We start from the raw sequence: 15,593 nt of genomic DNA, 5'->3' as shown, positions 1-15,593 counted from the left end.
CATTACGGCTCTGTGTGAATCTTGGGCTGTTTGAATCCTGCTCCTTTTCTGCTCACAACTCGCGAAGTTTGTGTTTCCACACATCTGGATTTCACCTACTGCTAAGAAGAGGCTGCACATCCTAAAATAGTCCTGTTCTATTCATAACACCCACTTCTCGCCCTCTGTGGGATCTGGCCTGTGATGTGTGCGCAGCCAGCGTTTTCATTCCTTCGGGCTGCACCGGCTTCTGCTCGCCCAGCTAGCCAACCGCATTTCGGGACAGTTCTTGGCCCTAACATCTGGGCACTGTTTCATACGAGAATTCTTATAGTCTGTTTGGCCATACATTACATGTTTACGTTCATGCAAAAATAGCTCTGAAAAGTAAAAGCTGATAGACCAATCATCAAATATTTTTGTAGTCACTTCTTAACTCCTAAAATGTCTTTGCAGAAGACAAATATTGGCCTACAAATGAAACAATAAATCTGACACTTATGTAAATAACATATTTAACATTTCCTTGACGTGTTGCAAAAACTCCACAGTAGCCCTACTGGTAAAAGTCATATTTTAAAAGGTCACACAGCATGTTTTTGCAGAGCAACTGCTTTGCGGCCGAACCTTACATTTGTGGTGTGATGAATGTACACATCCATCAAATTCTGCACATTATTATTAAATTAGGCAGGATTCTGATTGCGATTCTTAATAAACAAAATGCGAATAGAGGTATGGAGGCCTGAAAGGGACACTAAAACTGCATCCCTGCATTTTCATTTGCCGATTGCAAGCAGTATGTTTTTTGCAGCAAATGTCCCTTAAAGGGACAGTGGCTGAATTAAAAAAAAATGAAATTGGCATACTATGAAAGGCACTGGCAGAGCATGCAGTGGTCGCACTGTACCGCTGCCTGCTCACCCTATACCAACAACACTTGTACACAAACTGGAAGCAGTTACCCACACACAGATTCCACTTTGCACATGAATGCCAGGCGCTGCCCACTTTGGATGTTTTAGCAAGTCAATGGTTTGTGGCCACAGTTGCAAACCTTGGTACATTGCATTGAAATTTGGAAGGAAGTTTAGGACCCTTCAACTCTCTGCCTACTACCTGAATTGCAATGCTTCGCAAAGTGCACACTGAGGGCCTGATTCACAAACATCTTCTGCACTGGTGGCGGAGGCCCAGCAGTCGCAGGGGCGTGTCTGCTCAGCGGCGGCCGGCACAGGTAAACGCGGTGAGGCGGGGCGATGGCAGGGTGGGAGCAGGGTGGAAGTCAACAGACGGCAGAATAGGTATAAGTAAATAAGTAAATAACACCTATTCCATCAACCGTTGGCTCCCCCCCCCCCCCTGCCGTGCCCTGCCCCGCCGCGCCCTACCCCGCCGCACCGCGCTTACCTGTGCTGGCCGCTGCTGCACTCAGGGCGGAACCTCCACAATGAGAATTCTCATTGCAGAAATTCCGCCCCAAGTGCTGAAACTTCCCCACAACTGCGGACCATCCGCCACGAGTGCAGAGGCCCTTTGTGAATCAGGCCCCGGGTCTGAAAAATACATTTCCAACTTTGAACTTAAACTGCGGCTTGCCTTTTTAGAGTTGCTAAACCTACAGGTTTCGAATTTGCAGGTTTTGTGACCGCAAAAAGGCTTTGTACACAGGGGGCCAAACTTCACATATATTGTAGTCTGGCTATTAAAGCACTGGTGCATGCACACTGAACACTCACATCTTGTCTTATATCTCCAAAATAACTAGATGAGATCTCATCAGACCAAGAAAAAGCAGCTAATGATGGTAAGGCGCGGAGCTATTATAGTTTGAGTCAGCCATTTTGGACCTATTCGTGGAGGAAAGATTTCTATAACAAAACCCATGTTATGTGTCAAAATCATACATTTTGTGCCCTTTGGTCAGTTTGCACTAAATGGGAAAATTCAAGGCTGACTTTTGAATACTGTTAATCCCTATTTTTGTGACAATTACCCATGGGTGCACACAAGTTATTAAGGGCACCCTGTGGATTGGCCTGTCAACCTTAAGTACAGAGGTATAATAAATCAATGTAATTATTTATGTATGGACCCCAGCTATCTTCGGATGCTGCTGCATTAGGTGAGCCAGCTGCCATTTTGGTAAGGCAGAAATGGAGCCCTTTTTACGTTGTGTAAACAGATCATGCCATGGTGGCTTTAGTCATACTCTGTAATCTCAGGGTTCCAGCTCTGGCATGTTGCCCATTGTGTGCTCCTGGCTGCTGGAAAATCTCAAGGCTCGCTGGTAACATCTGTGGCTTGACCACCCAAGTGGGCACAGTGCGGGCACCACCCCTCGGACACAAGTCAAATTTGGCCTTTTTTAAGTGGTGAGTACCAATAATAGCACTTCCTAGAACGCGTGCAGCTTCATAGCACAGGTATTGCTATTGCCAAATTAAATTGGATTCATTTTCTTTCTCTGTGGACGAATAAGGGCTGAGCCACACTGCCTGTTATCCAGAACCCATGTCCTGCACTATGCACACATAACCGTGCATAAACCGACAGATCTGTCTTCCTATTAGTTCATTGCTGCAGACCCAAATTTACACTGTGAGGTTCTTACTCTGTAGACCCTACAAGGGGTGATAGGACCACCTCTCAGCAGCTTCATCGAGGTTGCCTCATGCCTTTAGCCTCAAAGGCAGAAGGGATTATGCAAAAATAAAACCCTACAGTTCTCAAGAGCATTGAAACGCTTCATAGGCCCTGTTTCGAAGTGGCAAGGGAAAGAGGGGGGTATTTATCGTAGCCCTGAAATATCGACGACAGGATGCGGTATTTAACGAGTCTGATAAACAGGGTCAGCTTTAACGCTGGTGGCGCCCGGTACGACAATCATTTTTGGCGCCCCCACACCCCATGAACACCTCATCGGATGTTCTTGCTACCATCAGGCAAAAGTGCCCCTCATCTCTCCAATCATAGTTATTGCTAAACGCAGCAAACCCCCCCCCCCTCCGCTCCCTGAGGTTTACACCCCCTCCACAGGTCAGAGCCCAGTGCGGCTGCACCGGGCTCACTGCCCTAACCCTGGCCCTGCTGCTAAACGCCCAATTGGGAAAGATGGAGGTATTTATCATACCCCTTAAATATCGACCTCGCATGATGTTATTTAATGAGTCTGATAAACGCCAATTTGGGAAAGGTGGAGGTATTTATCGTACCCCTTAAATATCGACCCCGCGGGATCATGCGGTATTTAACGCACCTGATAAACGCCAAAATGTGCATTAATCAGAAATTATCCGGTGTAAATTAAAGGCAGGGCCAATGAAATGAGGTGATTATGCAGCAGCAGCATTTTTCCACATTATTATGTATTTTCCACATAATCCATTGTCTTCTGCAAAATATGCAGATTTTAACAAAGCTCAAACAGGTCAAAAGTTACTCAAATCATGGTGGCATGTGTTCCGCACATTGGAAAGCCCTTTGCAAAGTTTAACTGGCCATCTTTTAACTTCTTATTGCTCTATTTAGCTATTTAGCCATTTAACTGATACTAATAAAGTAAAATCTTTGCCCAGACAGTGCTACCATGTGTAAAAATGACAAAACAATGAAGTATTACTTGTCTTTTCTTGCCAAATAATTTAGTATGCGGCACCGCATAATTTCGTCCTCTCCTGCTTTATAATTCCAGTGGTCCTGATTAAGGGGCATGGTGTTTTTTGCAGTTCATGGCAGTACTCGAAATTCTGGTCTCCCATCCCCGGGCAAGCAGGAGTTTGCGCTGGTATCAGAATTTATCGGCCATTTTGTATCAGGATCACAGACTGTAGTAGGGTGACCAACCGACCGTTAATTTCACCGACAGTCCGTAATTTCGTCCGTCTGTCCGTTGTCCGTGAAGGATTCTTTAACGGACGCCATTTGTCCGTAATTTTAACCGGGCACGGTCGCACATCCCAAAAGCCGGCACAGCTTCCACTCACCTCCCTTCTTGACTTGACATGACGCATTCAGGGCTGTTTGCATCTGAATAGATACCCCTCTCTTGAAGCTGCAGCCCCCACCCCTCACACCTCCAGCCCTTGATGAGCTGTTAAGAGGTGCTTGAAGGTGACCAAGAGGGAGGGGTGGCAGCTTCAGGAGCAGGGGCATCTATTCAGATGCAAACTGCCCTGAATGAGTCATGTCTCTGCAATTTGTGTGAGACATTCCCTTTCTGCCCAGGGCCCCAAACATCCTACAACCGGTCTGGAATACACCGAGGCAGCACGTGGTTCTCATCACAGCACAGAGCTTAATTTCTGTCACTAAATTGTAAACAAACCTCGATTCTTCAAACATGCAGTCTTTAATGTAATAAAATAAAGAAATGGCACAATCACACCCACACTGATTAACAAAGTAAGGAGGACAATCAGTTAAATCAGTTCTCTCGGAGTATCTCCTTTAAGTGCTGTACATCACAGTGGGGGCTGGTAAAAGTAACATTTTGGAAAGAGAGACTGACTTCTCATTGTCTTGTCCAGGAGGGTATGAGGAGCCCTACCCCACCCTGGAAGAGACCAAGATGATACTAGGATACCACATGCCCACCCCTGTGCCCACCCTGGTGGATCCTGGTCCCCCTCCTTCCCACCCCCTCCCCCCAGTGATGGCTCCTGTCCCTCCCCCTCCCCCCCACCTGTGCTGGATCCTGTCTCTGCCCTGGGTGGCTTCTGACACCAGTCTAGGAATGGCTTCTGCATTAAAAAGGCTCAGCTCAAAATTAATATGAAAAGGTGGGCGAGTGAATAAGTGAAGGGATGGCTGGATGGTTGGATGAATTAGTGAAAGGGTGCATGGATGAATGAACGATTGAATAGATGGATAATAAAAGAGGATGGATGGATTGATGAGTGAGTGGTGGAAGGATGGAAGGGAGAAAAGGTAAATAGCTGGATGTATGGGTGGAAGGGTAGCTGGATGGGTAAAAGGGTGGATGGATGAGTGAAAGGACGGATGAGTGAAAAGGTGGATGAGTGAGTGAGTGGGTGGGTGGATGGATGAGTGAAATGATGGATGGATTGATGAATTGATAAGTGCAAGGGTGAATGGATGGACAGATGAGTGAAAGGGTGGATGTAAGGATGGATGAGTGAGTGAAAGGCAGGGTAGATGGACAAAAGGATGAATAGATGGGTGAAGGAGTAAAAGGATAAATGGATGAGAGAACGGATGGATGAGTGATAGTGTCAATGGATGGATTCATGAGTGGATGAGTAGATGGATGGGGGGATGGATGGATGGATGGAAGGAAGGATTGCTAAGTGAAAGGGACGATGGAAAGAGAAAGGGAGGATGGTGGATAACTGAAAGGGTGGATGGGTGGAAGGATGAGTGACTGGGTGGATGGATGAGTAAGAGAAAGGATGGCTGGATGGGTGAAAGGGTAAATGGCTGGATGGATGAGTGAATGGATGGATGGATAGAAGAGTGGATGGATGAGTGTACAGATGGCTAGGGTGAAAGGGTGGATGGATGGATAAAGGATGGATGAAGGGATGGATGAGTGAAAGGATAGATGGAAGGATACATGATGGATAGGTTGGCAAAGGGTTGAATATGTTTGGATATGGCTGGGCTTACTTATATACCATTGCCTAACCTCTGATGTGTCTGTAAAACTTATCCAATTGTCCTGAATTTTTGTCCTGAATTTTGACCTCCTGTCCTGAATTTGTGTCCTGAATTTTGACCCTTTGTCCTGAATTTTTACACTCACTGTCCTGAATTTGCACCAATGCCAGTTGGTCACCCTAGACTGTAGTAACAATGTATCCACATATGGACAGAGGGCAAATAATTGCTGGGAAATTAAAGCTCTATCTCTGATCTCCTTGAATCATAAGTAGAGTCGGTCCTGCAATTTCCGGTGTCTGATCAATATAATCACACCTGAGGCTTCGCACATGATCCTCTTCCAAAGAGCAATACTGGTCGAGCAGGTCAAGCAGTGAAGAAATCCTGTACTGTAATTAAAAAAATGTCTTTGCCACATGTTTTCTTCCACGTTTCCTTCACTAAACCTAGGTGGCTTGCTTTGAATGTAAAATACACTAGCTTCAAAAACACTGATTTCATACCTCTGTCCCAGGTTTTTTCCCCATATATCCATCATTTGAGTGAGTGCGTTGTAACATTTTTCCCAAAAATTTGCCTCACCCTTTTGATCAGTTTCTGCCATGCATGTACAAAACGAACACTGCTTACATAAGCCAAACCTCACTCGCACACTCGCTCTATGCTTATGCATCATACTCATCAACCATGGTCCGTGCCGGGAACAGCGGGGTATTTCGAGGGACGATGCCAAGGGAAAATTAATTATTTATTTAAATTAATTATTTATTTAATTTCCCCTCAGCATCGTCCCTTGAAATCCCCCCTTACACAGCCACCGTCCCTCCGCTGTTACCTGCACGGACCGCGGCGGGTACTCATGCCTGATGTAATGGTTATTAGTCATATCTCAACCGTTTGCCCCTCAGCTCCACACTAAGGGTCATATTTATAATTTTTTCACGCAAGGCAGCAAGACAACTTGCTGTGCTGAGTGAAAGGGCGAGGGCAGGGATGTGCCGTATCTATCACTCTATGGAGCATTCCTGTCCTCTGTCTGTGCTGGTGCAAAGTCTGTGGCCTAGCGCCAATGCAGGCACCCTTGCTCCATGATGCAAGGGTGCCTTTGTCACAGGCAGGATTTTTTGTGCAGGAAAGGGCACCTTCCTGCACAAACAACCCTTTGAGGCTTTGTCCTCTCTATGTGTGGCACACATATAAAGAGAGAGAAAAACGAGTAGAAATAAAGATATTTCTCCTCATTATGCCTTCACTAGGAAAGCGTAGCATTTTGACGCATTCCCAGGTCTACCACTCATGGTAAATCTGAGAATAGAGGCAAAATCCATGGGTGGACGAGGAAGAACACCCACGCTCTATCCATGGAATGTCTACCTGGGGCAGAGTAACGCAAGGCAGCGACTTGAGCTGTTTTGTGTTACTCTAGATTTACCAAGACAAACAAAGTGGCCTTTCATGGCTTGGTAAATCTCGTTCTAGTTATTGTGTCGCACAGCATCACCTTGCGTGGAGCAAGGGCGACACAAAACCTACGATAAATATGCTCCTTAGGCTCAGCAACAAAAACATAATCACTAGTCCTCTCGCATGACTTCATAACATTACCCATATAGGCCACATGGCAGGCCCACACTCTTCCATCCACTGCACTCCCAAGGAGTAAAGTGCTGCCTGTTCACAAATGTGCTTCCATGATTCATCATTGCTGTGTAAATGCAACTACAGTAGAACACAATACAGTTGTCTGTGACAAAACAAGGGATTTTGTCTAAAGTAATTCCATGTTTTCAGAATCGATTCTACCTGTGGTCCCTTCTCACTTTTAAAGTTAGCATTTTCCAGTCTACAAACATTGAGCAACCTGACTGTTCATTGCTTTGCGTTTGTCAGAATCCGTCTAGCCTATAATGGTGGCTGGCTGGCAATGTGAGAATGCTTGGACTACTGGGCATGGCTTTGTTCCCAGTGCCTTTGGGAGCACCCCTACACAAACACACTATTATTTCTTAAGCTCCTAGAAGATGTCCATTCACATTGTACACTGTACGTTTTCATCTTTGTGGCTTTGTGTTTTCTCTCTTTCTCTACTCACCCGTGTTCTTTGCCAGCAATGCCGCCGCCCCTCGACTTTTCACCTGCCTCCCTTGTTGCACTTGTTCTTTTGCTTTTCTTCACCTTCACTTTCAACACCCTGTCTCTTTCTCCTTTCTACTTTTACCTTCACTCTTTTTTCCACCCTGTCTCCCTCTTCTCCTCCATGTGCCTTCTCATGGACCTCTGCCTAGCTGGCCTCAATGTTTTGGGATGCATGCTCTGGCATAATTCATATTAAGTAGGGTCATGCTCCTTGTTGGGACACTCTGCGAGGAATGAAGCACAAACACAATGTGGAACAGAAGTGTATAGACCCATGGTAGCTTTTTCGCTCAGCGAATGGCACCCTCTCTCTAGATGAGACAACCTGGGAAACATGCCCCTCTGAAAAGATCCACTACAAAATTGGTGTGCTAGCAACCTCAGCTCTTCCCAGAAAGACCAGTTGCGCCGCCTCCACTAAGGTGGAGGAGCGTTGACCCACTGCTCAATAGGAATAATAAAATGATTATACCGATTCTGTCTAATCCAATGAACAGAGAGTCCAAGAAGCTTGGCTCTTTGTACAAAAGAGATGTTTGCATCTAGTTGTCTGGCCCTCAGGACATCCAGTGCTAGCTGTCTGTTAGAGAGCTATACGCCATGCATGATGTGTACTTGTGGAATTCACTCTGCATTCAGTGACGGAACGTCTGAGGGATCCTTTTAAGCAACTTCTGCATGATGGCATTGAACATCCAGTTTAATGCCAACATGAAGGTTGCTCTATGATGTCTTCAGTGGTCCTTTCGAGGTATGCTTGGATGTATGCCACTGGTTTTACGTCTGATGAGTAATAGCAATTGATTGACATCCTGTTTGATGGTCAGAGGTTAATGAAAAATAATTAGTATCTTTGGAGAGATTTAGGCAGATTTTAGAGTTAGGCCACTGTGAGTAGGACTTTCCTCTCCCTTGCGGAAGCTTCGTAAACAATACTGGAATTTTAGAGGGTATGCCCATTGGTCTGGGGTCAACAACCACAGACACAACCTCAACCCAACACCAGTTTTATCGTCTCATCAGAAATCATGGATCATGGAGATGTAATCACTGGCAAGGTTCTTGTTCATCCACTATCACATGGCCAGCCTCAAGCCTCTTTGATTCCTCTCCAGGATTTGGTGATTAGACGGTACACAGACAAAATATCGAGTTTTAAATTTCGATATACAATTATATCGAAGTTTAAATATCGATGGGACAAAATATCGAAGGTAAGTAATATCGACAGTCTTAATATCGATATTAGTATGATATCAGTAATATCGAAGTTTTAAATATCGATGTCAATAATATCGAAATAAATAACTTCGATGTTACTAATATCAATTTTTAAATAAATTTAGTGTATATTATATTGTATTTATTATGTTTTATTATTTATTTTTAATGTAATTTAATTAAATATTGTCTTTTACTACTGTAGCGGGTTGTGGGTTTATAGGGGAATAGGGTGGGAAGTAATTTAATTATGTTAAATTAATTATTAATTAGTAGGAATTATTAATTAATTAATTGAGAATTAATTTTTAATTAATTTTAATTAATTAATTAATTGATAAATATGTTCTGTAGCGGGTTATGGGTTTATAGGGGAATAGGGTGGGAAGTAATTTAATAATAATTAATTAATTAATATATGTTTGTACACATTTTAATTAATAATTAATTGGTAATTAATTTATATAATTTTGTACATATTTTTAATTATTAATTAGTTGGTAATTAATTAATATTAATTAGTTAATTACATTAATTAGAGTAAATTTTTTTATATATAATTTTTTGTTATTCTTAAATAATTGGGAAAAATAATATTAATTATTAAATTAAATTAATTACAGCTAATGTGCTAATATATTTACTTTATTGTTATTGTTAATTAATAATTAATTGGTAATTAAATAATATTAATTAATTTTGGGTAAAGGAGTATTTTTAGGGTTCAGGGTCAGTTTTCAGTTTTTGGGTAAAGGGGTATTTTTAGGGTTCAGGGTCAGTTTTCAGTTCTTGGGTAAAGGGGTATTTTTAGGGTTCAGGGTCAGTTTTCAGTTTTTGGGTAAATGGGTATTTTTAGGGTTCAGGGTCAGTTTTCAGTTTTTGGGTAAAGGGGTATTTTTAGGGTTCAGGGTCAGTTTTCAGTTCTTGGGTAAAGGGGTATTTTTAGGGTTCAGGGTCAGTTTTCAGTTTTTGGGTAAAGGGGTATTTTTAGGGTTCAGGGTCAGTTTTCAGTTTTTGGGTAAAGGGGTATTTTTAGGGTTCAGGGTCAGTTTTGGGTTTTTGGGGTACAGGGATATTTTTAGGGTTCAGGGTCAGTTTTGGGTTTTTGGGGTACAGGGATATTTTTAGGGTTCAGGGTCAGTTTTGGGTTTTTGGGGTACAGGCGTACAGGGTAAAAATAATTTTTTTTTACATTAAATCAATTAAATGAAATTAAAAAAAAGAAAATTACATTAAATTATTAAGTGTTTTATTTATTTTAAATGTATATGTATTAGTTTTAATTTTTTTTAAATATTTTTATTTAATATTTGTAAAATTATATGTATTTTAAAATTATTTTTACATTATTATTAATACATTTAAAAAAACGATATTTTTAATTTCGATATTTTTGTACAACGATATTATTTTTTCGATATTTTTGTACTTACCTTTATGAAGATATGACTCCGATATTTTTGATGTCGATATTTTTGTGCCGATATTTTTGTATTTCGATATTCTGTCTGTCGATATTATGTCAGACATTCGATTAGACACCTGTAGGGGGTTGTGTGGCAGCATTTCTCCCACTATAGTCCGATTATGTCTGACAAATGGATCTTGCAGATTGTCAGACAGGGTTACAATCTGGCATTTCCCAAGAACCCCCTTACCACCTAACCCCTCCCCTCTACACAAACATTTTGATGATAGAGAATTGTGCTCTGTTAGAGAATGGTGCCATGGAAGTAATTCCAGTGTCTCAGAGAGGCAAATGTCTCTCTTCTTGTTATTTTCCCATTCTTAAGAAACGAGAGGGTTTGTATCTGATTTTGAACTTTCAATCCCCGAACAAGTTCATGCGGAAGGAGATGTTTGAGATACTATGCCAGGTTCTTTTGGCTTTGCAAGTTCAGTATTGGATGGTGTCCCTGGATCTTCACAGCACCTATGTTCACATTCCTATAAATACAGTTTTTTAAATTCGCTGTGCGTGATCGTAATTTTTAGTTGAAGGTGTTACCTTTTTATCATTTCCTCTGATCCGAGAGTATTTATCAAGGTCATGTTTGTTGTGGCAGCCCATCCCCAAGGTTCCTGTAGCGAGTCTGTCCTTATCTGGACGACTTCCTCATTACAGTAAGTTCCTCGTCTTTGGCTGACGGCACGCTTGACAGCTAGAGCAACTCTTTTGCAAGAGTTAAAAGAACAGGCAATTGTCATTTCTTTGAAAAAAAATGGAAAATATTTTTTCTTTTCACCTTGTTTGTCTCACTATGAACTTGGAAAAAGTCATCCCTGATCCAGACTATGTTGATTTGCTACACTGAGGTGAAATTAGATATGTCTTATGTATCTAATTGCCACCAAAGGGGAGGGTATTGTTTGTGAGAACTCTCTTTCAATTGTCTCTGGCCTCTGTGGGAGCAGAAGCTTAATACCAATGTTTTGAAGCTCAGATTAACTAAGTTGGAAATAAAGGGTTTCATTCCATAGATGCAGGACAGACTGATTCATGTGCTGACAGTTATAAACACTGTGATGGGGCATCTCTATGTGGGCTCTAGACGTTTTGACACAGGGCCTGATTAAAAGTGAGTGGTCAGTCAACTGATCATCTAGCTCGGAAGGAGAGCAAGACTGTGGGCTTCTTGAGTAGGATGTCTTCGATGGTTGTACGACGGAACAAAGCAGGGAAATACATTGCATGCCTTTACCACTCATTTTTTACCCCGCATTTTTTTTACATTGCTTATGTTTTTACAGTATATGCCATGAGTTATGCCTGCATCTGGAAGTGGCTCATATCATGCACAAGAAGTGTGCTTATCTGGATATCGAACTCTTTAATGAGAGATAACAAACCTTTTTACTAGTATTACTCCAGTGAATATTCTTTGTGAAATAAATGGGGGCTGCTCTATCTCAAATTGGGATCATGCTCTATTACGCCCTTCCTCTTCAGTCTCTTAATGCAAAGGGTGATTATCGCTCCGGATTGAATTTCTTGCCCTTAGTATGTGCGTCTTCTGCACCTCAGTTCAGTTTCCTTGTGAGTTCTCCCGGTAAGTGAAGACCTTCAGACCCAGAGCAAGGGAAGACTTCTCCATCCAGATCTCAAGATTCTCACTCTTCTAGCTCTGAACTTGAAAGGCTGGTCCTCTGTTATTACCACCATCCTTGGATGGGGATGAATGTTCTCTTGGCTGCTCATAGACCTTCTACTAGGGCAGTATATTTTAGCAGCCAGGGCCGGACTGGGATCGCAAACCAGCCCTGGCAGTTAGGTCCGACTAGCCTGCGCGGGGGGGGGGGGGGGGGTGAAAACTGCCGATCACTAACAAAAAACTGCCCCCACCGATTCAAATTGTACCCCACCCTTCCAGCCCACCGGGGAAATGCCCGGTGCCCAGTACGACCAGTCTGACCATGCTAGCAACGGGTAAATGTTTTTCCATTTAGTGTTCAGATGGTTCCATTGACCCTTTGGATACTCCGGCCCAAATTACTAACACTCTGCACAAGGTTTGCGTCACAAAAGTGATGCAAGCCGGCACAAGTATTGTTTTGGTGTTTAGCTCTTAAGCAGCCCTAAAGTAATGTAAAGTAGTGCTGTGTAGACAGAGGTGGATGGAGGAAACATTCTACTGCTAGCCAAAAAACCCACCCACCCCCAACAAACAAGGTCACAACAGATAGATTTGAAAATGGCTGCAAGAAAACCTGCTCTCTGGATACATGTGAAGTTGTTGTTATATCAGTCGAGGTCAGAGATACTTATGAAAATGAAAGGAAGGGTTTGCTTTAGGAAGTTGTTGAAAGGGATAGACCTGACTGTGTCTAAAGTAACGGAAGGCCATATGGCATTACCCCCTTCAGAGGTGATTCAGTCGCTTTATAAATTATATAAATAAATTAGCACCTTTAGCGCTGAGATACCCCTCCGCGGGTGATTCAGGCGCATTATAAATGACAGCATTTGTAAAGCGCACAGCTACCTCCAAAGAGGTGTCCCAGCGCTGGGGGCGGTCGGGAATATTAAGCAAGCTATTGCCCAGAGTTACATGGTGCTGGGCTAACCTGCCTCCGGAGTCGGGGATCGAACCATGAACCCTGTGGTCCGGAGTCAGGCACCCTTATAAATTAAATAAATATATTACGATACACCTAGTCTGTCTTGAGACACCATCTCACACATTGATCTATTACTCTATGTCTTACAGAAACAGCAAATATGAATGCACCTTCCTATGGGATGAAACTCACAGAGCAAAACCCCATGCAGTGGGGGTACAGCAGCCTTGGAAGGTAACATACTAGCACTTAATCTACTTTGTTACACAAACGTATATTTGACTGAGTGAGACTTCTAACAAAGGTTCCCACAACACCAGTCAACTCTTTGTGTCATCACCGCATTATAACATTTTTAAACCATTCTGTGTCACTCAGGGTATCTGCTAGTATTTATTTTCTCAACAGTTACCAACATATGGGTTCTACTGGTTTTAACTTTCTTCATCGTCTACCCCGTATAGTGTACTATGTCAGAGAGTAGCATAGATCCTTTCCCTTAGGACGGAGTAGTGATAACTTTGGATTAACAGTTTTAGAACTCTTTACTCTTTCTTAAACCTGTCCATGGTAGTGCAAACGTCCTTTTTGTAAGCCATCTTGGCACTATGTTTTGTGCTTCACTGTTGTTTACGTTCTAGCTTTACTTGTAAAGCTCATATACAGCTATGGTCTGTTCCATAGAAGGGTCCTATAAATAATTAAGCAACAGATTTTTGAGTTGATGTGTCTGTTTTACCCTCGTTACCGTTTCTTCCTGTGCATCAGTGGAATAACCAACCCATATTTCCACCTAAATCGTTTATGTGCACAACTAGATCCACTGATGCACTAATCTCACATTCAGTACTCTGGATAATTAGAGGTTGGGAAGGAATCTATCCGTGAGAATTTAATGTACACTCAAGACCTTCTTCACATTAGTCAGAGTACTTATGACCACAAAGCTGTGCATTTTTGCTTGTATTAATTAAGTTGCGTCCTGTTTTAAAAATTTCTAAATTCAGGGTTATCCTATAGGCACGGTAAATACTGAACGAGGCACCTGGGTCTGGGTCAAACGTTATCCTAGTGTAACTCTATACAGGCACAGACAGCTCCCCGAAGAAACTGATCAGATTCTGTGGATCAGTTTCACAGCGTAAGGGCTGGGGGTGACTGGGCCATATGAAGCGGGTACAGGTAACGTCTGTCTCCCTTTTCAAGACTCCGGGCGATTTTGGGCTCAGTGAAGACCGAAACAAATCAGTAGACATTCTACCAAGAAGATCAAACATGCACCTCACTTCTTTGGGAAATTAAGTTGAGAGATAATTAATTCCTCACATTCGTAAACCTGGTGCTGTGATACCACAGAGCGAAGGAGGACATCACAGATAAACGGCTGCACCGTGTAGGTGGCTGCCTTCTAGCAAAGCACTTAAAAAGCGTGTTCCATGGAAAACGGCGATAACCTTGCTGATACGACCCTGTGGCCGTATCAGCATAATCCACCTCCAATATAAAGTATTCAGCATTTTTGCAGACGTTAGTTATTTTCGCCAAAAACGAATGCCTGGGCCTCCTTGTAAATATCGTGATGTACACATTAGCGATATTTACAAGGTTGTTCTGCCCAGTGACGCCCGCTTTGCATTTCATTAGAGATGCAAAGGGAGGCGTCGGGTAAAAGGGTGCTAACATGCGCTAATGCCTGTTATCCCCCTCTTGTTAATAGGGCGAAAACATTATCTCTGCTTTTTTGGCTTTTAAAGCCAAAAAAGCAGAGATAAGGCCCTTGATAATATGCCCCTTAGTGAGCTATTGCCCAGAGTCACATGATGCTGAGCTGATCTGCCTCTGGCGTTGGGGATCGAACCATGAATCCCAAGCTCTACGGAATCAGCAGCCTGGCCGCTGCGCCACACCACACCGCACAGTAAGGCTTGTTTCTTGCGAAATCTGATGGGTTCGAATTTCTGTCACAGTTTTGAAAGCTAGGAGTCGTGGCCTATCAAAATCCTGTGACTGGGGTGGTTTATAAGGGTTACGATTAATCAAGTGTATGTTAAAACCCATTTTCTAATGTGCCAAATAGATGTACTCAAAACACAATGCTACCTAACTTGGGTTACTAAATGAAAATAGCATCAGACTGATGGAAGGTTTTTTTCAAGCCTTGCTCTGTATCAAGCTGAATTGAATCCAGGCAGAATCTTGTCACCATCTTGCCATGGGTGTATGACGTATTCACACATGCTTTCACAATGCATGCCTTTACAACGCGTCGTTACCATTACAACGCAAGTCTTTACAACAACTTGCCTTAGGGAAACGCTGGACTTTGGAATAGTTTCTTTTATTATTCCAACTCCAGTTTGTGCAACAGTAGGGAAGGTGCTGGATTTAAAATCCAGCAATGCGTGCCCTAAAGCAAGTTGTTGTAATGACTTGCATGTAATGGAACGCGTGCTAACTATGAGTTCGTTGAAGTGCCTACGTTGTAGTGGCACTACGCAGTTCTGTCTGGTTGTAAACACTTTTTCCTCTTGCCACATGCAGAGTGATTGCAGGCAGACTTTGCCTCTGCCACGCCT

General features: G+C 42.8%; 1 protein-coding gene across 1 annotated transcript in view; it reads left to right on the top strand.

The window, feature by feature from the left end:
- Positions 1-15,593, top strand: part of LOC147711028 (sperm flagella and cilia-associated protein 1-like) — a 114,216-nt gene that overhangs the window by 57,413 nt on the left and 41,210 nt on the right. The window contains exon 5 of the mRNA XM_086920100.1: positions 13,167-13,251. Coding sequence (XP_086776226.1) covers positions 13,167-13,251 — 85 coding nt within the window. The remainder of the gene's footprint in view (positions 1-13,166; positions 13,252-15,593) is intronic.

Source organism: Lissotriton vulgaris, chromosome 5 (assembly GCF_964263255.1).
Source record: "Lissotriton vulgaris chromosome 5, aLisVul1.2, whole genome shotgun sequence".
Taxonomy (NCBI): Eukaryota; Metazoa; Chordata; class Amphibia; order Caudata; family Salamandridae; genus Lissotriton; species Lissotriton vulgaris.
Note: the sequence above shows the minus strand (reverse complement) of the source record. Positions and strands in the feature narration are given on the sequence as shown.